The sequence below is a fragment of the Acipenser ruthenus genome, chromosome 8 (assembly GCF_902713425.1).
Source record: "Acipenser ruthenus chromosome 8, fAciRut3.2 maternal haplotype, whole genome shotgun sequence".
Lineage (NCBI taxonomy): Eukaryota > Metazoa > Chordata > Actinopteri > Acipenseriformes > Acipenseridae > Acipenser > Acipenser ruthenus.
The window spans coordinates 2,735,466-2,760,029 of record NC_081196.1 but is presented as its reverse complement, the minus strand read 5'-3'; the positions used below and the strand labels follow the sequence as shown (position 1 = coordinate 2,760,029).

Here is a 24,564-nt window from a genome sequence, read left to right as displayed (position 1 = left end):
CCTGCCGTGGTAATACTGACGTTAGTTGACCAAGCTGATCTTAGTTCCCTGCTGCCTCCACATCAGTTCAAAACAGCATTCACATCTCTCTTTATTTTCGAGTAACACACTGTACATAGCGTGTGCCAACAGACTGAGGATGAGGATGATGAGGAGGAGGAGGATGATGATGATGAGGATGATAGATCAATGCTTAGCATCCTGGAACAAACCTGGAGTTCTCTTTCAGTTTTGCTAGCATGCTGAAAGTGAATTCTGCCCGTCGGCACACAGCTGGTGTCCAGCAGTATCTACGAGTCATTGTGTGTGTGTGTCTCACTCTCTGTCTCTCTGTCCACAGTGCTTCCTACAAGGACACTCTACTGAACGACATCCGCAAAGCCAGGGACAAGTATCAAGGAGAGGAGCTGGCGAAGGAGCTGACCCGTATTAAACTGCGCATTGACAACACCGAGATGCTGACCCAGGATATTGTCATGAACCTGCTCTTTTCATACAGGGATATTCAGGTGCAGATTGGGCCTTTTTAACTCTTACTTCACTTGCAATAAATGCTGATTTAAATGTTTATTTTTATTTATTTATTTTTAAACTTATTTTTATTTTATCTTAACAATTTTCATACCATGTACAATGGCAATCATTAAGCAATACAGTTAGATAACAGGTACAGCTACATCCAGATGTTTTGCATCACCCTATATAGAATTAAGTAAACTAATGAAACCCCCTGAGTCACGCTACATATTGAATTACATACTGCTTTGTAGTTTTACCTCCTTGAAAACAGTGTATCATGCCATCTAAGGATGATGTATCTGCTGTACAGATAACAAATCTTTCTACATGGTTCCTGGACAATCAGAGGTAAACTGGCATACTCTGTAGTCTCTTTGTGGAAAATTGCATCTAAACCCGTCTGGCTCCTAGCAGCTGATTGATCTCAAAACTTTGTCAAGCTGTGTCTTAAAGGATCCCATGGATTCAGCATCAACAACATGGCTAGGTAGCTCATTCCATCCCCTCACCACTCTCTGTGGAAGTGTCTCCCACCTCAGTCAAAAGTCTATTTCCACTTCATTTCTATGGTCCTGGTTTCTGTGTTGCGCATAGTGTTGGTTCGGGTTCACTTTGTCAACTCCACCTTTTAGGATTTTAAAGACTTGAGTCAAGACCCTCCTCATTGGTCTTTGTTCTTTGCCTTGTGTTTGGCTGCAGGACTATGATGCGATGGTGAAGCTGGTCGAGACCCTGGAAATGCTACCTACCTGTGACCTGGCTAACCAGCACATGATTCAGTTTCACTACGCCTTCGCACTCAACAGGTAAGCCTCCAGATTCTGGGCTTTTGAAATGTAATACATACCTGTTACGTGTTCAGTCTGAACCTAACAGAGAACCTAACACTGAAAAATGAATTGAAATTTTGTTGAGACCTGTATTTTTGAGAAGTCTGTTTGTTGAGACCTGTATATTTGAACCAGTAAGTTTTATGTGTGATCTGTTTCTCAATGCAGGAATGAATGTTTATTTTTTAGCTATATCTTGAGAGCCTCTCGTTTAAGTGTTCTTGAAATATCTAGATCACGTTGACCTGCTTCTGCAGGAGTTCTGGCCTTTGGTTAGTTGGATTATTAAAGGCTTTTGGTGCTAGTCACAAAAATGTAAGGAATGTTTTTTGAAAGCTCATTGGCCTTTCAGGAAGCCTTTCTCAGCTGTTTTAGAGACGGTTTATTTTCATTTTTCAAGCACTGTATAACCGTTTTAGTCCTGGTGAGGCTTGTTCTTGGCACCGTATGTTAACATATGCTGTCAAATCATACTGGAACCCATACTGGAACCTCATAGGACTCCTCGGTCCCAGTCTGATGTAGTGTAGGAATCACACTGGAACCTCACGGGACTCCTCGGTCCCAGTCTGAACTAGTGTAGAAATCACACTGGAACCTCACGGGACTCCTCGGTCCCAGTCTGATGTAGTGTAGGAATCACGCTGGAACCTCACAGGACTCCTCGGTCCCAGTCTGATGTAGTGTAGGAATCACACTGGAACCTCACGGGACTCATGTATCTCATTTATACTCCATAAAGCACTTTATTTTTCAGCTCAACAAAAGTAATTAAGGACTGAAAGGGTTAACAAAACAATAAACCGCATGTATTTCTACCACAGACCATAGCTGCTGCACTCTGCAGAGGGTAACTGTTCACACTCTGCTTCAGTGTGTTGAGTTTTCAAAGGGGCTTGTGGATATAGGTCAGTAGAAACTGAGTGTGCCTGCTTGACTGGGTGCTACAGATATATGCAAACACACACACACAGGAAAAACAGCAGGGCAGCAGTAGCAAATCAGGGAATGATGTGTGACAAACAAGCTGCTCTCTCCATACCCTTGTGTGTAGTGCTGTGCTGACATCAATAGCTCTTCGTGAACCACTCAAACTGCGGCTTTCAAATCGATAGCAAAATCTAAGACCGCCTCTTCATGGTCTCTGTTTAATAATGTTTCACAAAATCTTTACCAGCTGGAAGTTTGCTCCCCTTTTTTTGTAAAATGAACACGATAAACTGTTACAGGACTAAAAAAACAACTATGGTGCATGTTGCAGTTCTTAAAGCTCACCTTGTGAGATTTCTGTTTGAAACTCTGGAAAATCAATGTTTTGTTTTCTCTTGCCCATTGTCTGATACTGGTGTGTTGTTTTTGAACAGTGAACATTTTTAACATTTGATTTAAGTGCACAACTGCATTGTGTGTGTGGATGTTCATTTCTGGGTCACAGTGCTCAAGGTCATTGTATGTAACTGTGTTTTTATATACAGTAGTTTGGGAGTACAGTATGCAGAATTGAAGAAGTGGGTGTTCATTTCTGGGTCACAGTGTTCAAGGTCTTGCACCAGGTTCTTTGTCGAATGTTAAAGCAGCCATGCAGTAGGTTGCTGACCTCTTAAAAGCAGATGTTGGTGGAAATGACTCATGCATTGTAAAAGCATGGTGCAGCTGCCCCATATGATGAATACTTCGTCTGCTAAACATAGCTTGAATGTCGCCTGTTAGGAGGGACCATGCTAGCTGCCAGGGCACCTGTTTAATGAGAAGCCTTCAGCGGAACTAAAGTAGCCACTTGCATGGGAAACCTGTATTAATGGAGTGGACGGCATGGTCTCATCCTTTAAAAACCAGGTGTACCACCTTGCACCATACAACAGTGAATACATATACTGTGTTTCCGTGCTCCACACCGCATGCTATTTATCTTGGCAGCTCACAGATGAACAGCATGCATGATCTATGTAGTAATTTAGCAACAAATCAGTATTGAATTTGCAAGACGCATTCTGTGTACACAGAGAGTCAGTTCTTCCCCTGCATGATGCTACCAAATGAAGTCTGGAACACAAGCGGATCGCAGAAGACACAAGGGTGAGAAGACCAGCACCTGCTAGTGCTGGTTCTGAAGTGACAGATTTACCTGCTTGTATTCACTTACTTTTGATGGCACTCAACACAGTACAGTAGCTGAACGCAATGTGCTGGTGCTGCTGACAGTCTCTAAGCAGCTGGAATATCTCGTGGGCTGTGATTGAAGCTGTTGAAAGCACATGTGCTGCTCTTATGGTATGATGTTATGACTTTAGCATTCAGAAAGAACTTGACGTGCAGTGCCGTCGCAATTTTTTTAATTTATTTTTTCTTTCTTAAAAGTCCTTAAATAAACCATCACTTGTTTTGGTTGTTTTTGCACCGGAGAAGCAAACAAAAAAAACATCTGTATTTTGTTTTTGCATGCTGTCTTAGCTGAACTAATACTGTTTACACTCAGCATATTTCAATGGCTCTTATCTGGCAATGACCCAGGAGAGTGGCTCAGCTGTATAAACTATTTCTGCAGCCCAGAGCTTTGTTTTCTGGCGACATTGTTCTAGATGTCTGAAGCCTGCACTACTCATCCAGTCGTAATGGTATTAGATTAAGGGATCCCTTTGAGAAGGTGCAGAGCTGTGTAATGGTATTAGGTTAAGGGATCCCTTTGAGAAGGTGCAGAGCTGTGTAATGGTATTAGGTTAAGGGATCCCTTTGAGAAGGTGCAGAGCTGTGTAATGGTATTAGATTAAGGGATCCCTTTGAGAAGGTGCAGAGCTGTGTAATGGTATTAGGTTAAAGGATCCCTTTGAGAAGGTGTAGAGCTGTGTAATGGTATTAGATTAAGGGATCCCTTTGAGAAGGTGCAGAGCTGTGTAATGGTATTAGCTTAAGGGATCCCTTTGAGAAGGTGCAGAGCTGTGTAATGGTATTAGCTTAAGGGATCCCTTTGAGAAGGTGCAGAGCTGTGTAATGGTATTAGCTTAAGGGATCCCTTTGAGAAGGTGCAGAGCTGTGTAATGGTATTAGATTAAGGGATCCCTTTGAGAAGGTGCAGAGCTGTGTAATGGTATTAGGTTAAGGGATCCCTTTGAGAAGGTGCAGAGCTGTGTAATGGTATTAGATTAAGGGATCCCTTTGAGAAGGTACAGAGCTGTGTAATGTTTGTAATGCCAGTTTCATTTCTAAGTGGCTCATCTGGTGACAGCACGGCCACATGGAGTGCAGGGTGAGTCATACAGTCAGGAGAGCGCAGGTTTGCATCCTGGCTGTGCCAAGTTGTTGGTCTTTGCTGGGGATTCCACAGGCAACGTTTTATTGGCTCTGATGGGTTAGGGAGGCAAAATCATCATGGACTGTCTTCTCCTGCTGGCCCCTACTGGCCAGGCGCCTGGTGAATTCAAAGCAGATACCGGCAGGGCTGGCCTTTGTCCTCCAGAGGCTGGTAGAGTGCTGAAATCCACTGTAGAGCTGCTGAGTGTTTGGAGATTGGCTTGGCGGTGGGGTCAGAGGACGCCCACTGACCCTCAGTTATCCAGAGATGTTGTGGGGAGTTGCTGCGATGAGGGAACAACATTCGACATTCTAAATTAGCGAGGTACTCATTTGAGTGCGCAATAGCGAATAATCAGTCATGGAACCAAACATTTTTGCTAAAACCTTTTCAACAGTTTATAGAGGTAGGCTTGCAGAGTGCGTCACTGTGTATGGAGGCAAAAGAAACAAAGCCTTGGTGACAGTGTAGAAGATGATGCACTGATCTTAACTGTGCAGAATGGAGCACTCTCGATGCTATATTAGCAGTATTGGAAACAACTGCATCGTAATCTTTATATTGGATCAGTTTTTCATGAGAGCTTAAAAGCGTTCCCATCTGATTTGCGAGTTAGTTTGCCTCCAGGGCTGTTGGCCTTGCGTCTGGAACAGTTTTTAAAATCTGACGGCCCTTATTCGGCTTAATGAAGATAAAAATGCCTATATACTGTAAGACACAGGGATGGAAATAAGACTCCTTTTGCATATCAGTTTCACCCATTCCAGATTTTATTATGAGCTTGATTAGCCACAGTGTATAGGTAACAAGCTCGGGTGTGTCTTATTAAACTCATTGTAAAACCTGGACTAAATCAGACTGCTGTGGAATGGGAGTCTTATTTCCATCCCTGCAGACCGTGTGAACACAAGAATCTTGATCCAATGCACATGCTCTGCTTTCTTGAGCTGGGCATGTCCACAGGTGTATTTGTTAAATAACAGTAAGAGCCTTTTTGAGTAGGCTTTTAAGCTATTTGCTTTTCACATATGGGAGCAGTTTTTCTATCAATGCGGGGACATGACATTTCCTGATGAATGGATTGCTAAAGAAATGAAACGGGATCAGGTGTGTGTTCCAGCTGGGGATAGGCACCATGCACTGGCTGCTTTTAAAATCTGTGCTTCTTCCAGCTTTGTGGAAACGCTGTGTAGTGTGTGTTTCATGTACTTACTTGGTAATTACCACTAAACGAGATGCAGGGTTCTGTTAGCATGTTCTGTTAGCATGTAGCTAATAAAATAATACCATAGATTTGACCTATTCCACACTTCCGTTAGCTACATAGGTATCAAATGTGCAGTTCTGAAAGAAACACATAGAGGTTTTGTTAACCAAGTGTAGTAGTACCAGCTATTGCGTTTTAAAATACAAATACGTGTTTTACTGTGTTTCTTTCAAAACTGCACATTTGAGATGCATACGAGGAATAGAAATACACAACAGGCTAGATTTCTGGGATTGCTTTGTTAGTTAAAGTAACCCATTTACTCCAACACGGCGGTTCTGTGGTGAAGCAAATCCAGACTGTGCACTCTGCTTCAAACACACCAGGACCTGGAAGGCAGCAAGATCACTATCACTTCCTGCCCTTATGTTGATCTACGCTACCTACACACTTTCGGAAGGTTGTGTCGCCCATGAATCAGTTTACAGAGGTTTCTTAATCTGATTTAAAACAGTTCCCTCGAGCGGTGACGCGTCAGAGCCGTGCTTGAGATGCAGTTAAAAAGCAGTCCGCTTTTGATCCCAGTAATTAAGGTTGTGTCTTTTCAGGTAATGTCAGAAAAAGCCTTGCTAAAGCGCGTGTTTTATTCTATCTGATTCTATCGGATTCTGTTGGGTTCTATTTGATTCTATTAGGTTCTATTTGATTTTATTTCATTCTATCGGCTTCTATTTGATTCTGTTCTATTCGTTTTGATTCTTTTTGGTTCTATTTGATTCTGTTCTATTCGTTTTGATTCTTTTTGGTTCTATTTGATTCTGTTCTATTCGTTTTGATTCTTTTTGGTTCTATTTGGTTCTCTGTCATTCTGTCTGGTTCTATCTGGTTCTGTTTCATTCTATTTGATTCTGTTCTATTCGTTTTGATTCTTTTTGGTTCTATTTGATTCTGTTCTATTCGTTTTGATTCTTTTTGGTTCTTTTTGATTTTGTGTTATTCTGTCTGGTTCTGGTTCTGTGTTCTTCAGGAGGAACAGCCCCGGAGACAGGGAGAAAGCTCTGAGAGTGATGCTCCAGGTCCTGCAGTCCTGCGATCACCCTGCCCCCGACATGTTCTGCCTGTGTGGCCGGATATACAAGGACATATTCCTGGACTCGGACTGCAAAGACACAAAGAACCGCGAGAACGCCATTCAGTGGTAACCAGCTAGGCCACTGTACTAATCACACCGGCTCCTTCGATTTCTTTTCACACCTGCTGTCTGCATGTGCCGATCAGGAGCAGCATTCAATGTCATTTTAACTATTTAAAGCACAGGCAGCGACAGCTACGTTTTCTCTGAACTGAATGTACAGAACAGAACCAGCAGTGAGTGGATCCAAACTTGCTAAAATCATATGACTTTTTAAAAGAAATGACACATTAATACCCGAACAGCTGTGAGATATATAATGAATTCCTTATAACAGTTGTCCATAGTAAAAGCATAGCAAAGTGTACTAAAGCATACCTAAGCATTGTAATAAAGCATATGTAAGCATTGTAAAGCTTGGAGAGGTCATTTAAATCATATAAAAAACAAACCTATGGTAAATGCGTAGTATAGCCATGAGAAGAGCAAGAGAAAACTGGACAGTGACTGTGCAGATTTGCTGTGGTCAACTTCTATTCTGGGGTAGAAATAGAATTCAGTAAGAATAATGTGCAGACATCATTGTACTGTTGCTGGAGTTTCCAGAGTGAGACCCTGTCCCTCCAACAAGTCCTGCACTGGCCCTCAGAATGACATGTGCTGAGGAATGTCACAAAGCCTCTTGCATGCATGTCATCCATGGAGAAAATTCCCCAAATATTTCTTCTTACTTTCGTTATTGGCGTAAAGCCTGTTAAGAGTTTTGCATGAGAGATTTTAAAGACTGATTAGCAAGGTCATGGCCCGTCCCTTATAAAAGTGAATAGTGAAAGCACAGCAAAGTGTAATAAAGCAAGGCAGCGAGGGCGGCAAAGCACATTACTAAACATGGCAAACCAGGGTGAATTATGGAAATCTCTTAGTATAACCACAGGAAAAGCACGGGGAAGCTGCAGAACTACCATGGCAAACTTTTATGAGGGATGTGCTGGAGGTAGATAAAGCGAATGGCAATTAAGTCCTTGCCATAGTGCTGCAGTGAAATGAGAGTGAAACAGGATTGTGTAGAGAGAGGGGTCCCTCCAGCCCACTACTCCCAATGGAATCACACCACAGTACACAGCCAAACACAGAGCATTTAATAAGAAGAATGATCTCAAGATGTGCAAGGATTACTAATGAAACGTATCATTAATCAGCTCCAGAAACAACAGTAAAAATAACTTCTTTGTTTCACTGTGACATTTCCAGACCCCGTAAAATGTTTTAGAAGTCAGAAAGCCACTCCTCTCACTTAAATAAAACTCCAGATTTCAGAACTTTTCAGCACCTCATACTGAGGTTTGATTACCAGCTGACAAATTCTAAAGACATTACTATATATTGTATTTTTTTTTAATTAAAGCATGATTTATAATAAGTTAATATGTACAGTTGACGTTGTCGGCTTAGTGCTGGCGAGAGGACATTCAAGGTCAGCTGCAGATTCACTGCTAGCAAACAATCTTTTGTTTTCTTTTCCTTTCCTCCAGGTATCGTAAAGGATTTGAACTCCAGCCAACTTTGTATTCAGGCATCAACCTGGCAGTTCTGCTCATTGTTTCCGGTCAGCAATTCGAAAGCTCAATGGAACTGAGGAAGATAGGTAAGGAGCGTGCACTGGTGCTGCTTGAGAGGGCTGCGTCGCGCCTCGGGGCTCCTAATGAAATCTCCCCTCCCGTTCGCTGCACCTCTAGGTGTCCGTCTGAACAGCCTGCTGGGGAGGAAGGGCAGCTTGGAGAAAATGAACAATTACTGGGACGTAGGTCAGTTCTTCACCGTCGGCATGCTGGCTAGTGACATCCCCAAGGCTGTGCAGGCTGCAGAGAAACTCTTCAAACTAAAACCCCCTGTCTGGTGAGTGGCTGTGGAAATCCCCAAGCTTTCACTACAATGCAAAGGGCTAGACGAAGAAGGAAGGCGCTTCTTCCGCTGTCTGCCGCTTGTTTTCTAGGTAACATACCAAAAATTGGATGCATTCAAACAACGAGATGCAGAGCTGTGTTATACATCTTAAATGCTTGATTTAAGTCAGGAAAAGTACCAGGTTTAATTCCACTGATAAATGCTGGGATGGAAATAAGAAATAATTCCTATTGCATAGCTGTTTCACCCATTCCACATTTTACTACGAGCTTGATTAGCCACAGTGTGTAGGTAACAAGCTGTGTCTGATTAAACTCATGGGAATGGATCTAACTGCTATGCAACGGGAGTGTTAGTCCCATCCCTGCAGGACTGTTTACTTCTGGTTTGGTAGTGAGTGCGTTTGTACTCTCAGACAGTATTGTCTTAATGATAATTTAGAGTAAATATCTTTGAGAACCTTGCCCGTAATGCTGAAGCACACCTGTGAACGTGTAAGCCAGCTTGTAATTACCAGTGAATAAACATATAGGGAGCAGGTGCAGGGAATTCAGTACATTATGGACAGCACTTTCCTAAAAGCGCTTGTGCGAGGATGCTAGGAGAGCAGATTGAAATGCAGCCGTCTCACACATTTACAATGTGCCTCCATTCAAAGACTCATAAAACAATAAAAGATCATTACAGACAGAAGTGCAAACAGCCCTAGAATAAACAGTAAAGCTAATCTGAGCTATAAATCCATCTCAGAAAGGTAATGGAAACATGTGTTTAAGAGAGAGAGGCTATCTATTTCATTAGGTCATGGGGTAATTGCTTTTCCCAATTAGGATTAATAATAATAATAATAATAATAATAATAATAATAATAATAATAATTATTAATTTATTATAGCACCTTTCACACCACTGTGTCTCAAGGTGATGTACAAAACAATCAACAACAATTAATTAAAAAAAAAAATCTATAAATACGTAAATAAAGAACAATAAAATAGGTAAAAATAAAATCAAAGTACAATATATTATAAAAAAAACATTGCAGACTGCAGTAAAGAAAGAGTTTAAGAAAAAACAACAGAAAATAAGTGTGTCTTAAGGGATTTTTTTAATTTGGCTACTGTTGTTGATTCTCTTATAAAGGTTGGTAGTGAGTTCCAAATAAAAGGAGCAACACAGCTAAAACTACACCCTCCAAGCGTAACACGTTTTGGAAGCATGCATTTGAACAGTCCAGAGTGAGAGGATCTAAGCTGCCTCCCAGGGATGTAAGGGCTAAGAAGGTCCGTTATATAACTAGGACCCTGACCGTGCAAAGCCTTGTAGGTCAGCAGCAATATTTTAAAGAAAACCCAGGACTGGACAGGAAGCCAATGCAAATGCTTCAGGACCGGAGTAATGTGTTCTGTCCGCTTGGTACTGTTAAGAACCCTTGCTTGAGTGCAAGAGGCGACTATTCAGATCCATTCGCTGTCTCTGGGGTTTTCCACATCTTATATTTCTTTATAAAGCAGGTTGTCACATGTAGCCGATAAAACCAGCTGACCAATGTTATGAAGAGTATGTGCTTAAAAATGATGTAATGTAGTCAAAATGCATGTGAATACGTCGGGCAGAGGCAGGGCAGGAACCAGCAATCACGCACGCTACACCAGCCAGGAGTGCTTATAGCTTTTAATCTCATCTCACTGACAGAATCCTTAACCGCAGTGTGTCAAGCAACACTAGGGAAGCAAAAACCTTCTGAAGTATTTTATCAACATCATTGTTAACTAGTGATGTGCTGCTGCTCTTACTCGTAATTGCCTTTAAGAAGTATTTATCGGCAGGTTTCCAATAAATCTATTCATGAATGTGTTGATTTGAAAACACCACCAAACTTTTACAATTGAGTACCAATCAATGACAATTAAATTCTGTGTTTTAAAAGGAGATTGGAAGCACATTTTCTACACTGTTTTAAGATAAACACATCAATGGATGGATTTATTTAATAATTGCCAATAAATACTTCTTAAAGGCAATTACGAGTAGCAGCACTTCGCTATCTATTACTGACTGCATTAGTGATGATTAAATATGGATCATCATAAGAATGATAAAGAACAACAAGAATGTGTTACTAATTGGAAACCAGGATTCCTATCTTCCTATCAGGGAGGTGTTAATGCTAGGAGCTGTGTTCCTGTGTTTCTCTCTCTCTCTCTCTCTCTCTCTCTCTACCTGATGAAGACAATGCTAAGCTGAAACACGTCATTATTTTGAAGCAATAAAGTATTTTTTTGATATGTGAGTTGTGGGTTTCCTTTAATTTATTTTGAGAGTTTTAACCCTATGCACCACAGTTCCCTTTGTGATGTAGCGGCAGTTACTCTCTCTCTCTCTCTCTCTCTCTCTCTCTCTCTCTCTCTCTCTCTCTCTCTCTCTCTCTCTCTCTCTCTCTCTCTCTCTCTCTCTCTCTCTCTCTCTCTCTCTCTCTCTCTCTCTCTCTCTCTCAGGTACCTGCGGTCTGTGGTGCAGAACCTGCAGCTTATCCAGCGCTTCAAGAAGCAGAACCTGGAGCACTCTCCCCAGCGGGAGCGCCTCAACTTCTGGATGGACATCATAGTGGAGGCCACCAAAGAGACCACCAACGGACTGCGCTTCCCAGTATGTAGTGACAATAGTGCTGCGTTTACATTGCCCCTAACCTTTGAACTCTAAATACCTACTTGAGCACAATCGGAGCACAAGCTGTATTTGTGTCTTTACTTACGTTACGGGTAACGTTATCATAACAATATAGTTAAAGAGAAAATTCAAGTAACAGTAGATGCCAGTTAAAAATGCTCCAAAACATTACAAAGTAGCCTGTCCTCAAATGAGGACCATGGCACTTAATGGGATAATGCGGCACAAATGGATTCTCCGAGTTGCATGGAAGTGGTGATAAGAGGGTCATTGCTGTTGATCAGGCTAATTTAACATCAGAGTGAAACAAGTGAAGACACAGCTGCTTGGATTTGTGTGGGCTGCTGTTCTCCACAGAGTCTAAGAAAACCAGCACTCCACACAGATCCAAGCAGCTGTTTCTTTGCTTGTTTTGCTTGCAGTGGTAAATTAGCCTGATCAACACCAATGCTCCTCGCCTGCTTTCCAGGGGTAGCTCGATCTGAATAATCAAGTAATCGCTGAGTCGGCTCGGGCAGCACTAATCACTGACATCATTGAATCAGTTGCCATGGGCTAATACATTACTTTTGTTTTCCCTGTCGCATTTCTTTGTAGGTTTTAATACTTGAGCCCACAAAGATATACCAGCCATCCTACGTCTCAATCAACAGTGAAGCAGATGAGAAGAATGTCTCTATATGGCACGTCTCCCCGGCAGAGACGGTGAGGGAGTTCAGTATTCCAGTGTTACTGTACATGTCCCTGTGACTGGGAACTACAACCAAGGAACACCTTAACACAGACTATATCAAAAACAAAAGAAGAAACATTGCAATATTGCAAATATTATACAAAGGGGACAATCATAATAAAACATGTTAGCTCCTTCCTCTTTACTAAAGCAGCGAAGATTATGAAAAGACTCTTCGATTGTGAAAACACCCAGGTTCAGATTTGAAAGAATAGATGCGCTGCTCTTTCGATCTTGAATAAACTCCTTAGTCTATTGGAGTCATGTACTAACAGGGGTTGTAATAAGGCATAGTGAAACTGTCAAACTGTTACAAGAGTTGGTAACTTAGGCATGTTGACCACACTCCTGGTTTGTGCATAATGACATCTACCAGATCTTTATTTTAAGATGAAATGCTCAAGGAAAGGCTTAAGAATCTCTCCTGTGAAGAAGGAAATCTCAAAGCATATGTTAATTTGACCACGTTTCCTTTTCAGAAAGGCATCCACGAATGGAATTTCACTGCCACGTCAATCAAGGGAATCAGGTTGGTACCAACAGACACACAAACATACATTATTAATCACATATTATAAAGAGGGAACACAAAGCCACTTTTTCAGGAACAGTGGTTTGAAACCTGGTTCCAGGAGACCGGGAGATCTAGTTTGAGGTGACTTTGCTGTATCAAACCCCAAGTCTCCCCTGATGTGCCATGCTTTTTAGAGCCTTTACTTCATTGTAAGTACAGATTGCAGATCACTGGGAAAGTAAATGTAATTCACAGCTCTTCCAGAACATCTTTAGTGCATTAGACAACCTGCTGATTGAAATCCAGGGCCAGCAGTGATAACCGTAACACTGAGGTGCGGAGCGTACTCACACACAGCAGCTAATTACAAAGCCAGCAGTGATAACCGTAACACTGAGGTGCGGAGCGTACTCACACACAGCAGCTAATTACAAAGCCAGCAGTAGGTGTGGATGAACAGGTTAGAGAGATGGAGAGAAGGGTTTCCATTACATCATGATGTTTTGTGTCTTGGAACCTTTGGTCAACCCTGTCGATGTTTGTTTTTTTCAGATAGTAAAAGTGCACCCAATAAAATGATAAATATGCAACTCCTACATTTAAATATGCAACTCCTACATTTAAGTACGCAACATTTAACTGGAGTTGTCTGAAGTTGTCTCTTTATTCGTCTGGGTTTTTAATCTTCAGACAAAAATAATGCTGATGACGATCCAAAGTAAATAGCTGTGAGTCTCAAGACCACAGGGAGCTGTTGTAAGAATATGAGTCATGAAGTTCTGAATCATCCACAGACTTTGACATGACTCCCCATGATCAAAAACATGTTCGGTCATGTATTGTGGTTTTTTTTTTTTTGTAACAGAATCTATACAATTCTCATCAACAGCAGCTCTTCACAATTCTCTTTACACTTAAAAGAAATATACAAGTCCAATATAAGAGGTTTCCTGTGCGCAGAAGCGTTCCTGTGTGTGTGTCAATACCTACCCCTCTGTGTTCATTTGGTATTTAAACCCACTGCATGGTTATCAGTGTCGTGGATCGGAGGGGGAACTCAGTGTTAGCATTTTATTACACAGAATGGGAATGTAATTTTCTGAGGAATATTTGTTTGCATTATGAAACACTACCATCCTGGATTATGATTATGTCCTTCTTCTTCTTCTTCTTCTTTGCAGTAGTATCATTGTCAGTAACACTGTCTCTTGTGCCATTGCTGTAACACTGATTTACATGGTGTACCCCAAGTGACAACTTACTGGCATCAGTATGGGACATATTTAACCTGCTCTTTCAGGTTCTCATTTGTGATATTTCGGGCTGTATTCATCATGGTCTTGTCAGTTCTCAGACAGGCTGCTTCTCGTCAGACTGTCGAACCCGGGCCATCGCTTTAACTGCTTTTCTTGAATTTTTTTTTTTTTTCGTTGTTAGCATATCGAAGTTTGACGAGCGCTGCTGTTTCTTGTACGTTCACGACAACTCTGATGACTTCCAGATCTACTTTTCTACAGAGTGTCAGTGCGGCAGGTGAGGGGTTAAACAGCAATGTCAGCGCGTGGGTAATGAGAGAGAGAGAGAGAGAGAGAGAGGGAGAGAGAGAGAGAGAGAGAGAGAGAGAGAGAGAGAGAGAGAGAGAGAGAGAGAGAGAGAGAGAGAGGGAGAGAGGGGGGATTGCGAGATGAAGATAAAAGAAGCATGAGGAGGTCAGACACACAACCAAGCCCCCCTGCTAGGTGTTGTACGTTTTGTTAAAATTTTTTTTTTTTTTTTTTTTTACCACAGACACATACCGTTTGTGTTTTTCTAAAGGATGGATACTTAATACTTTAACAATTAACTACAGTTGTGTGCACATTTATTAGAACACCCCATTGCTTCTGTAGTTTTGATTTGTTGTGCACATGAAATCGAACCACTGGAACTGAAAATCTGGGAAAATGATAAACAAATTAGTGATTGTCTAATTGAATTGATGGCTTTAATAGGCCACACCTGCAGTTCATTTCTAATATAGTAAGAGAAAAGTAACACAGAGCCACAAATGGTAAAATGCATGAGACTTTTTCAAAGTTGTTTAAGATGCCTAATTTTCACACAAATCCCAATTGTTTCTATATCACTGATTACTGACCGGAGATTTAAATTTTCACACCCAAAGGTTTTTATGCAGGTAGGTATATAAAGGAGGCTGTGTGGTCCAGTGGTTAAAGAAAGGGGCTTGTAACCAGGAGGTCCCCGGTTCAAATCCCACCTCGGCCACTGACTCATTGTGTGGCCCTGAGCAAGTCACTTAACCTCCTTGTGCTCCGTCTTTCGGGTGAGATGTAATTGTAAGTGACTCTGCAGCTGATGCATAGTTCACACACCCGAGTCTCTGTAAGTTGCTTTGGATAAAGGCGTCTGCTAAATAAACAAATAATAATAATATAAAGGATAAAAATGACAAATCTTGAGGTGTTCTAATACATGATGTGCACACTACTGTATCTATTTCTTCTAATAGGTCCAATAAAATGACATTAAAATGCAGATTTATGAAATGCCACTGAGCAGGTTAGAAGCACATTAATGACACATAACATATATAAGTAAAGTGTTTAGTTCCTGTAGTGCTGCATCAGTCTTTCATATCACTGTATGGCTGATGGCATCGCAGGTGCAGCTTTGAGCATCTCTATAACGTCACTATATTGATATCGGTTATTGGTCCTTGTATTGTGGGGTCCATAATAAAAAGGTTATGTTAATGTGCATAACTGGCATTCATTAAAGGTGTTCAGTTAGTAGTTTGGTTTTGCAAATGAAATCCTTCTGAAATGCAGCGAGACAACGTGTTTATCAGAGCACAGTGAAACGCCTGACAGTGTGCATTGCTGGCAGGTTTTGTTCCATGGTGAAGGAGGTTATTTCGGATGGCTCTGGCAATGCCGTGGAGCTGGAGGGAGAAGCTGATGGAGACACGCTAGAGGTAAGGACAGTCCCCTCTAAACGACTACAGAGTATACAGGATGGGACCATCATCGAATTCATCATCTGTTCTTTATGGCATTGAGAAATCCTTGATGGTTGTGTGTGTGTGTGTGTGTGTGTGTGTGTGTGTATACACACACACATATATAATGTAATCAGATACCACATAAACGTTCATTAAGTACATTGGCTATTTAAAGAATTAAGGCTGGCTTAATGAAACATGAGATTGAAGTGGTTGAGTTTGTTATTTATAACCATACTCACTATGCAAGAAGGCCTTTGCCTCACTCAAGAAATAAACCTGTATAAACGATGTATCTCTGGCCATCCAATATTGTGTGTGTGTGTGTGTGTGTGTGTGTATATATAACTCCCCACCTGTGTACAACGTGCTGGTCTGAGGAAGGGTTACATCCCTGCACCTCGTGTGTAGTAACGTATCAACAGAGAAATAGATTGGAAAAACAGGAATCTGAGTGTCTCTCTGAGTCTCTGTGTCTGAGTCTCTGTGTGTCTCTCTCTGAGTCTCTGTGTGTCTCTCTCTGAGTCTCTGTGTCTCTCTGCGTCTCTGTGTGTGTCTCTTAGTCTCTGTGTCTCTCTCTGAGTCTCTGTGTGTGTGTCTCTGTGTCTCTCTCTGAGTCTCTGTGTGTGTGTGTCTATTCCAGTATGAGTATGACTACAATGAGAATGGAGACCGGGTGGTGCTGGGCAGAGGAACGTACGGAGTGGTCTACGCTGGAAGAGACCTCAGCAATCAAGTCCGTATCGCTATCAAGGAGATTCCGGAGCGGGATAGCAGGTGAGGCAAAGCACTGTGTACTGTACTGGAGCAAAATCCTCCCACGATTTCAGTGTCATTCCTGGTGCACTCGTAACAGAGCTTCATATTGCATTCCGAAGGTACTCCCAGCCCCTTCACGAGGAGATTGCTCTGCACAAGTACCTGAAGCACCGCAACATTGTGCAGTACCTGGGCTCTGTCTCTGAGGACGGCTACATCAAGATCTTCATGGAGCAAGTGCCTGGAGGTGTGTACAGACTCTTCCATTCAGTGTTTCTATTGAGGAGGGTGATAGGGATCTTAATAGTGCAGCAGGGGAACTAGGGGAGGGTCCATCCCTGCATAGTACATGTGCCACATTAACCAATGAGAACAGCTCATTAGATTGTGGTCTAGCTAGATATGGCAGGCTGTATCTCGGAAATGTTAGACTGTAGCTATTGTAGACTATAGCTATTGTAGCTATCTCTAGAATCATCTGTCCAATTATTATGAGCCTGTGCATGGCTATTTCCAAGTGCTGTAGGTCATTCTGTTCACATGCTGTAGGTCATTCAATTCACGTGCTAGGTCATGTGTTTTTCATTGTATTGAGACTTGTAGCAGGTGGTTTATATAGATGGGGGAGGGGTTTGGATGTTATTCAAGTCTTTTTTTGTTTTGTTTTAATAAAGGAAGTCTTTCTGCTCTGCTGAGGTCCAAGTGGGGGCCCTTGAAGGAGTCCACGATAATATTTTACACACGGCAGATCTTGGAAGGGCTGCGGTACCTTCATGAAAACCAGATTGTACACCGAGACATTAAGGTGAATTCACACTCTTTCAAACGAGACAGTGGTTTCATTACATCTTTAGAGCCCTTATACACAGGTACCTCTGGATTTGTGCAATGTTCCCATGCTTATACTATGCATTAACCATCGCTTACCCAGGCTTGCCATGTTTATTAATATACCATACCTTGCTATTCTTTACAATGCTTACCTCTGTGCTTTACCATGCGTTCACTGTGCTTTATTATACTTTGCTATTCTTTTACTGTGGGAAACTGTTGTCGGCAAAGAATAAACCTCAGTAACCAGGGGTTTTTATTTCCAGGGGGACAACGTCCTGGTGAACACCTACAGCGGCGTGCTGAAGATCTCAGACTTCGGGACCTCCAAGAGGCTTGCAGGTGTAAACCCGTGCACTGAGACATTCACAGGTAAGGTTAGAACACTAAAGACCTTCACCAGCCAGGACTTGCATGCTGTAGTCTAACCCAGGCACCGGGTAGCCGAGTCGCGAGGCAGGAATCACACAACAAACAATAAAGCGCAGGAAGCAAACAATGCAAAATCAACACTCTTATCAAATCAAACAAATGGCCGCCTCAGGCAGGCACCCAAACACTTGCTTGGCTCTTAGGTGCTGCGGCTGGATGAGCTCTGGGTTTACGGAGGGAGTCCCGTGATGGGTGTGGGTAAATATGGTTGTTTTAGTAACGAGTGTCCGCAGACTCGGATAGAGCCAGTGCTGCAATCTACTTTGGAGGCTCAGGGTGCAGCTGCCACTCTCCCTGGCACAACAGTCCCGCTGTCTGTGTTCAGTTTCATTACTGCTCGAAACACGCCCCCGTGGTACTAAAAACAGGGTGACTGGGATTTATACAGCTGGAGATGAAATGTTAATCAATCTACAGGAGCCGTCAGGCTTTCATAAGCGTATTGGTAACGCTTTATTTCCAGTGTCGGAAAAATAAGCATTTCATTAATATGCAATTAACCATTTGCTGAAGTTCAGTTCCATGTTAATAAACACTAGATACGCCATGCATGTGTCTATCTGTCATTAGACTGCTGTTGGAGCTCATATTTCATATGCATTTTGAGCAGGTTTTTTGAGACTTGCAAAGACTACTCATGTAGCGTTACTGATATTATTATGTAAGCTATCCACACTACCTAAATGGTGCGCATTTAAACCACACGACTGCCATTCACAATCATGTATTCAGATTGTGATGATCGTGTGAATAGGGTATTAGTAGCTTTACACACCAGTCTTTGTACGTGATCTTTACTGGAGCAGGAAACTAGCAAGTCTCAAAAAACCTGCTCAACACGCATATGAAATATGAGCTCCAATGACAGTCTAATGACAGATACACACATGCATGGCATGTCTATTGACTGTTTATTAACATGGAACTAAACTTCAGCAAATGGCTCATTGCATATTAATGAAATGCTTACACTGGGAAACAAGCGTTACCAATGTATTATTACATTTGCCTGTAAACCTTTTTATTTTTGATATTTTCATTTTACTTTTTAAGGATACATGGGTCTGTTTAAATCACCTAAAACAGATCCTAATGACACCGCCCTGAGATGCTGGGAAAGCAGGGCAGGGTTCATGCAGAATGAAAGCGGCAGTATTTTGATACAGATCTAGTTTTGCATTGACAGCTGTGTCAGGGGCTGCATGTATGGGTTATTTCACTGACATTTTCTGTGGCAGCAGTGTCCTCAGGCTGTGTTGCATAACACTTCTTTTTCCTTTTTAGTGCGTTTTGAAAGCAGGCTTGCGTAAACACTGCCGACTTGTCAGGTGTGCAGTGCACTATAGCAGCATCCCATCCTAATCCACCACAGGGAAAGCAATCTTGCAATGCAAGGGTGTTAGTGATGCATGGGTTTTCAGGCAAGGTAAATATGAACGAACCTCCGCTGCTTTCCAGTGACTGAACACCTCGAAACAGAATGTGTTTAAATTTGAAGCCATCAGGAAGATAGCGGCTGATGGAAGATTGCACGTTTCCACAAGAAGTCTTGATGGTTGCATAATTTATACCCAACAAAGCAATATTGATTTCTGTATTTGTTTTTAACAGGGGTATGATTACTCCTGACGCCTGATCATTCTATTTTTGTACTTCATTGCGGGGAGTTCTGAAGCCCAGGACTGGGTGCAGCAGGGCTAGTGAGAGTTTGACACACACGATATTGTATACTATGTGTGTGTGTCTATGTATATACACACACACAACAATAACAGTATAGATCTAACTCTTAACAAATTTCAAAGATTCAGCTTCTTCTTGAAGATTTGCTCCCTCTAAATAGTAGAAGGTGTTCCTGAACATCATTCCCTGCATTAAACTACATGACACTACTCTGCGCTGTTTCCAAAGCTGCACTACATAGACTGCATTGCCTGCTCAGACTCCTGCCTCCTGATGATTCCTAACTGAGGGGAGTGCGCTGCTCCTGGGTGCCGGGGCTGGAGTGCGTTTCTAAGCCTGCGCTGTTTGACGGCGTTTCCATTGTGTCTTTCCGCAGGTACGTTGCAGTACATGGCACCAGAGATCATTGACAAGGGCCCTCGTGGTTACGGGGCCCCGGCTGATATCTGGTCCCTGGGCTGCACCATCATAGAGATGGCAACTGGGAAACCTCCTTTCCACGAGCTGGGAGAACCCCAAGCCGCCATGTTTAAGGTAGAAAGAACCAGGAAAGAGGTCCGCGACGGAGCCGGGAAGTTGATAGTGAAAGCAAACCCTAACATTGAATAGACAGTGGATTGATATTGTTCCGTTCGCAGGTCGGGATGTTTAAAATCCACCCCGAGATCCCGGAGTCCCTTTCGACTGAAGCCAAGTCCTTCATCTTGCGCTGTTTTGAGCCGGACCCTAACAAACGAGCCCTTGCGGCGGACCTGCTCAAGGACTCTTTCGTGAGGCACGGCGTCAAGGGGAAGAAGAATAAAATCGCATTCAAGCCCTCTGGTGAGTATAGCCTGTGCTTCCAATGGGGTTCTGATACAGAAAAGCTTAAATAAGATGTGGTATGGTGTGTCAATAAAACAAATAACTCATCTGATACCCTCCTCTCTCCATTTCTAGCTTCTAACTCTGTTGACTTACAAAATCAGGCATTTGAAACGTTCTCTCTGAATCTTAATGATTTTGAATGCCAGTGAACTCTCCAAATGGTCCTTCTCAAATTTCATTCTCAGCTGCTCGGGTTTAAAGTCTTGGTTCTGCAAGGCACGCTTCTCTCGTGATTTTGCATGGTGCTCTAATTTCAGATAGGACAAGTGCAAATCACTGATGCTTGTTAAGACCTGGATTGTTGTGTGTTTTTTTTTGTTTGTTTTTTTAACACGTTTTCTTGTGATTTGGTGATCTACACAAACTCAACTTCCACCAGATTCCTTAACGGCAAAATCAAAAAGGGGAGTGAAAATATTATAAATAACAAGAACTAAATGCAAATGTTTCATAATGTTGCAGTAATACCTTGCGGATTTCCTTTCATGTAGTTGTTTTTATTTTTTATAACTGGCCTAATCTACAGTATGTTATTGCTTTGTCTGTTTTTACTTGTGAAGCCCTGGGCAGCGGTGACTGAATTTGAATGATTCTAGATTTGTGTTCGCTGATGTCAGGAGAGACCGGGTTAATCACACTTTCATTAAAGCACAGGACCAAGTGCAAAAGCATTTATATATTGGACAAGTTAAAAACAATTGTAGCTGCATGAAACATACAGCTAACCCCAGGATTACATTGTAATTACAGATCAGCAAAACACAATACAAATACAACAACTGTGATACAGATAGCACGATGTGTTACTGTTAAATATACAGAGAGCACTGATGTGTTACTGTTAAATATGCAGAGAGCACTGATGTGTTACTGTTAAATATGCAGAGAGCACTGATGTGTTACTGTTAAATATGCAGAGAGCACTGATGTGTTACTGTTAAATATGCAGAGAGCACTGATGTGTTACTGTTAAATATACAGAGAGCACTGATGTGTTACTGTTAAATATACAGAGAGCACTGATGTGTTACTGTTAAATATACAGAGAGCACTGATGTGTTACTGTTAAATAATTGTTACCGGGTCTTAAAAAAAAATAAAGTATATAAATGCCAGAAGTATAGTGGTACCAGAATTCAAACTTTCTATTAACTGTACACTTTTTTTTTTTTTAAATCCGGATAAAGGATTTTATTCCTTTCCACATGTAGGTGCCAGGAGTTTGAACAACCAGGCAACTACTCTGCTGGCTGTTAAACTCCCAATGCAGCAGCTATGACATCAGAGTAGATGACTGTATTCGAAGAAGATGACGGGATGGAAACGTACAGTCAAAGAACATGAATGCGAATGAATCTCAGAGCTGACGTGCAGTGATAGAAGTGCTGTTGAACTGAGACGCCCCAAAGCAGTGGCTGGTGTTTTACTGAAGTGTTGTTTCAGTTGCCGCACTAGATCTTAATGACGCTGTCCCTTTGTCCCTTTTCTTGGTTGCATTCTGGACTGTCGCTGGGTCTCTGCTGGTCTAATTGGATGTGGTATAATACAGTGTGGCAAGGTTGGTTTGAACTTGTGGTTACCCTTCCTTTCTCATTGTCACCTTTCCAATACCCGTCCTGGTTCACTTTACTGTCAGGATGACTGCAGTCTCACCTGTCTCATTGTTTGTGAATTTGTACTGCCTGCATGCATGCATCCCTGCTGACTAAGTCAGATCTAACTCTCCTCTTTCTCTTGTCTCTTTTTTCTCTCTATCTCCTTCCCTTGCCTCTCTCCTCCTCTCTTCTGTCTCTCTCCTCTCTCTCCTCTCTCTCTCTCATTTCCGTAGCTTTGCAGCCCCTACAGTGACTGCATTGCTTGGCTTTTGCCTTGCCCCCACATGCTGGGGATGCATTGCTTGCTGCTTTGAGAATGTCGTGCTAAGCTACTCACAGCACTCCTTCATCAGTTCACAAGTCGCTTCATACCCCGTTAGGCCAGGTTCACAGTTCATTGTGCTGATGTGCTGATCTCAACCAGTCGGATAGTGAAACAAGGGTTGTAACGAGGGAGTCAGGTATTTCCAGTCTGTGTTTCAAAGCCAGGCTTGGACACTTCAGGCCCTTTTAACGCTTAGACGATAGCCACCAACCCTCCATGAAGTAGTCATATTCTCAGATCAGGGCCCCAACAGAGGGAAGTTCTAACAAAATGAGCATTTCAGATCCGACCCTTCTCCTGGCTCCTAGTCTTTCTGCTGCAGCCGTGTCTGACTCAGGGTGCTCTCCTTTCAGATTACATTCGGAGCGTGTCGCTGCCCATTCAGATGCAGGGGGAGAGTGCCGGCAGCAGCAGCAGTGAGCACGGCTCGGTCTCGCCCGACTCTGACGCCAAGCAAGACATCTTCTTCGAGAAGAAGCAACGATCCAGCTCTGAAAACCTCATCAAACCACCCATCTCCAACTTCCTCAGGTGAGACCCTGACTGGAGGAAGGGAGGGGCGTGCTTGAAAAGCAGCTGTGTTTTATTGTGACTTGGCCCTTTTCTCACAGTGCTTGCAGACGCTCACAGATTCACCCCCAAGAACACATTGCATGGTCGTCCTGTGTTTAAGTGTTTGTTATGCATTTACATGCAGCTTACACTAGGCGTTAGTCCACCTCCTGTGTAAACGTATGGCTTAACGTTTTCTCACAGTATGCACTTAATAGATCACAATTGATAACAATAGATTGTGATTTCCATTCTTTACTATTTATTATTGAAAAAGAACAAAGTTAAAAACAAAGCAAGGTTTCGTCAGACTTCCTTCCTCAGGACGTAGTGAACAGACACTGCCCACAGCATTAAATACAGTAACACCTGACCTCAATTAGTTAACGATGCAGTCATTGAACATTAGCAATTCAAATATTCAGAAGTGCAAACAATGCTATCAAAATACAATACAAATAATTCAAAACATGCATACTTGTATTTACTTTTCCCTCACACATTTCAACGTTACCTTATTTAACATGTAATTTGATTCTATTTTCAAAATCATTCCAAAATACTTAAGGCTGCACATACACAAATTAAACTGATAAAAATGGATTTCAGTTTTGTAATGGGGAAGGCTAATTCAAATGGCAAAGGCTGTCCTCACACTACCGTTGAAAATGACAGTCTATCAACTGGAGGCAGCATTGGCTGAACCCTGATGATTCCACTGAGCCTGTCTGTGATAACGGTCCTCCGTGTGGAGTTTACCAGGCAGGTGTACATAGCCATCATCCAGTCCATTATCATCCAGAAATTACCCTGGAGTTGGCTGTTTGATCAATGAAGTACAAAAGCTCTGAGGTAAATGACACTGCGCATACTGTGTACTTTGCCTGCACTCTGTTAGTTTAATAGTTGATTCATTTGTTCTGTTTTATTTATGTTAAGCAGCCATACAACTAATCTTTTTATTTGCTTTACCATAAAAATCGGTGTACAAGTGAATTTCTGAGTGATTTCTGAGTGGGAGCAATGCCAGTGCTTTCACGAGCAGGGAATGTGCATTAGCTACAGCCTTTTCAATTAGCCTCTCCTCCGCTCTGCTTAAACAGCCTAATGTATCTAGAGATGAAGCTATGTGGTGACCACAGATGTGCTGATTATGAGAGGGAATAAATAGCCTCAAGGAAACCGTTCTACTAAGACCATGCAGAATGAATGCTAAGCGTCTCGTAAGGGTCTGTAACTCAGTCAAAGACACGCTGTTGTGTACATGCAGTCTTTCAACACTAAGTCACGTTGCAGAATGACTCTCAGTTTCAATGCATTTGATTTATACAGCACTGTGCTCATTTATTAGAACACCCAATCGCTTCTGTGGTTTTGATTTGTTGTGCATATGAAATCATCGCAGAGATGAGAGAGTTAAAGATAAGGGTTGTGTTTAGTGATTTTTCTGAGGATCCCCCTGAGTAATTAGTTTGAGAGCCGCTGGTGTAGGGAAGGCCCTGTCCAGTGGTGTGAAGACCCCTCTCTCCTCTCCCCCCCCCACAGTGTCCCGGATGAGAACTCGGTGTCGGAGGACCGCAGTGCCCCCCCCTCCCCGGAGGACAGGGACTCAGGGCTGTTCCTGTTGAGGAAGGACAGCGAGCGCAGGGCTATTCTCTATAAGGTCCTGAACGAAGACCAGGATAAAGTCAGCGCTTACCTCATGGAGAATCACATACAG

The 24,564-nt window shown here is 42.3% G+C and overlaps 1 protein-coding gene across 3 annotated transcripts in view; it reads left to right on the top strand.

Moving 5' to 3' along the window:
- Window positions 1-24,564, top strand: part of LOC117407360 (mitogen-activated protein kinase kinase kinase 15-like) — a 42,349-nt gene that overhangs the window by 10,908 nt on the left and 6,877 nt on the right. For all 3 annotated transcript variants that reach the window (XM_059028026.1, XM_059028028.1, XM_059028027.1), the window contains 18 exons: window positions 341-509; window positions 1,219-1,325; window positions 6,873-7,043; window positions 8,510-8,622; window positions 8,714-8,873; window positions 11,381-11,531; window positions 12,150-12,257; window positions 12,765-12,814; window positions 14,237-14,332; window positions 15,686-15,773; window positions 16,444-16,577; window positions 16,679-16,806; window positions 17,234-17,364; window positions 17,657-17,762; window positions 19,882-20,039; window positions 20,144-20,327; window positions 22,646-22,823; window positions 24,390-24,564. In XM_059028026.1, coding sequence (XP_058884009.1) covers window positions 341-509; window positions 1,219-1,325; window positions 6,873-7,043; window positions 8,510-8,622; window positions 8,714-8,873; window positions 11,381-11,531; window positions 12,150-12,257; window positions 12,765-12,814; window positions 14,237-14,332; window positions 15,686-15,773; window positions 16,444-16,577; window positions 16,679-16,806; window positions 17,234-17,364; window positions 17,657-17,762; window positions 19,882-20,039; window positions 20,144-20,327; window positions 22,646-22,823; window positions 24,390-24,564 — 2,407 coding nt within the window. The remainder of the gene's footprint in view (window positions 1-340; window positions 510-1,218; window positions 1,326-6,872; window positions 7,044-8,509; window positions 8,623-8,713; window positions 8,874-11,380; window positions 11,532-12,149; window positions 12,258-12,764; window positions 12,815-14,236; window positions 14,333-15,685; window positions 15,774-16,443; window positions 16,578-16,678; window positions 16,807-17,233; window positions 17,365-17,656; window positions 17,763-19,881; window positions 20,040-20,143; window positions 20,328-22,645; window positions 22,824-24,389) is intronic.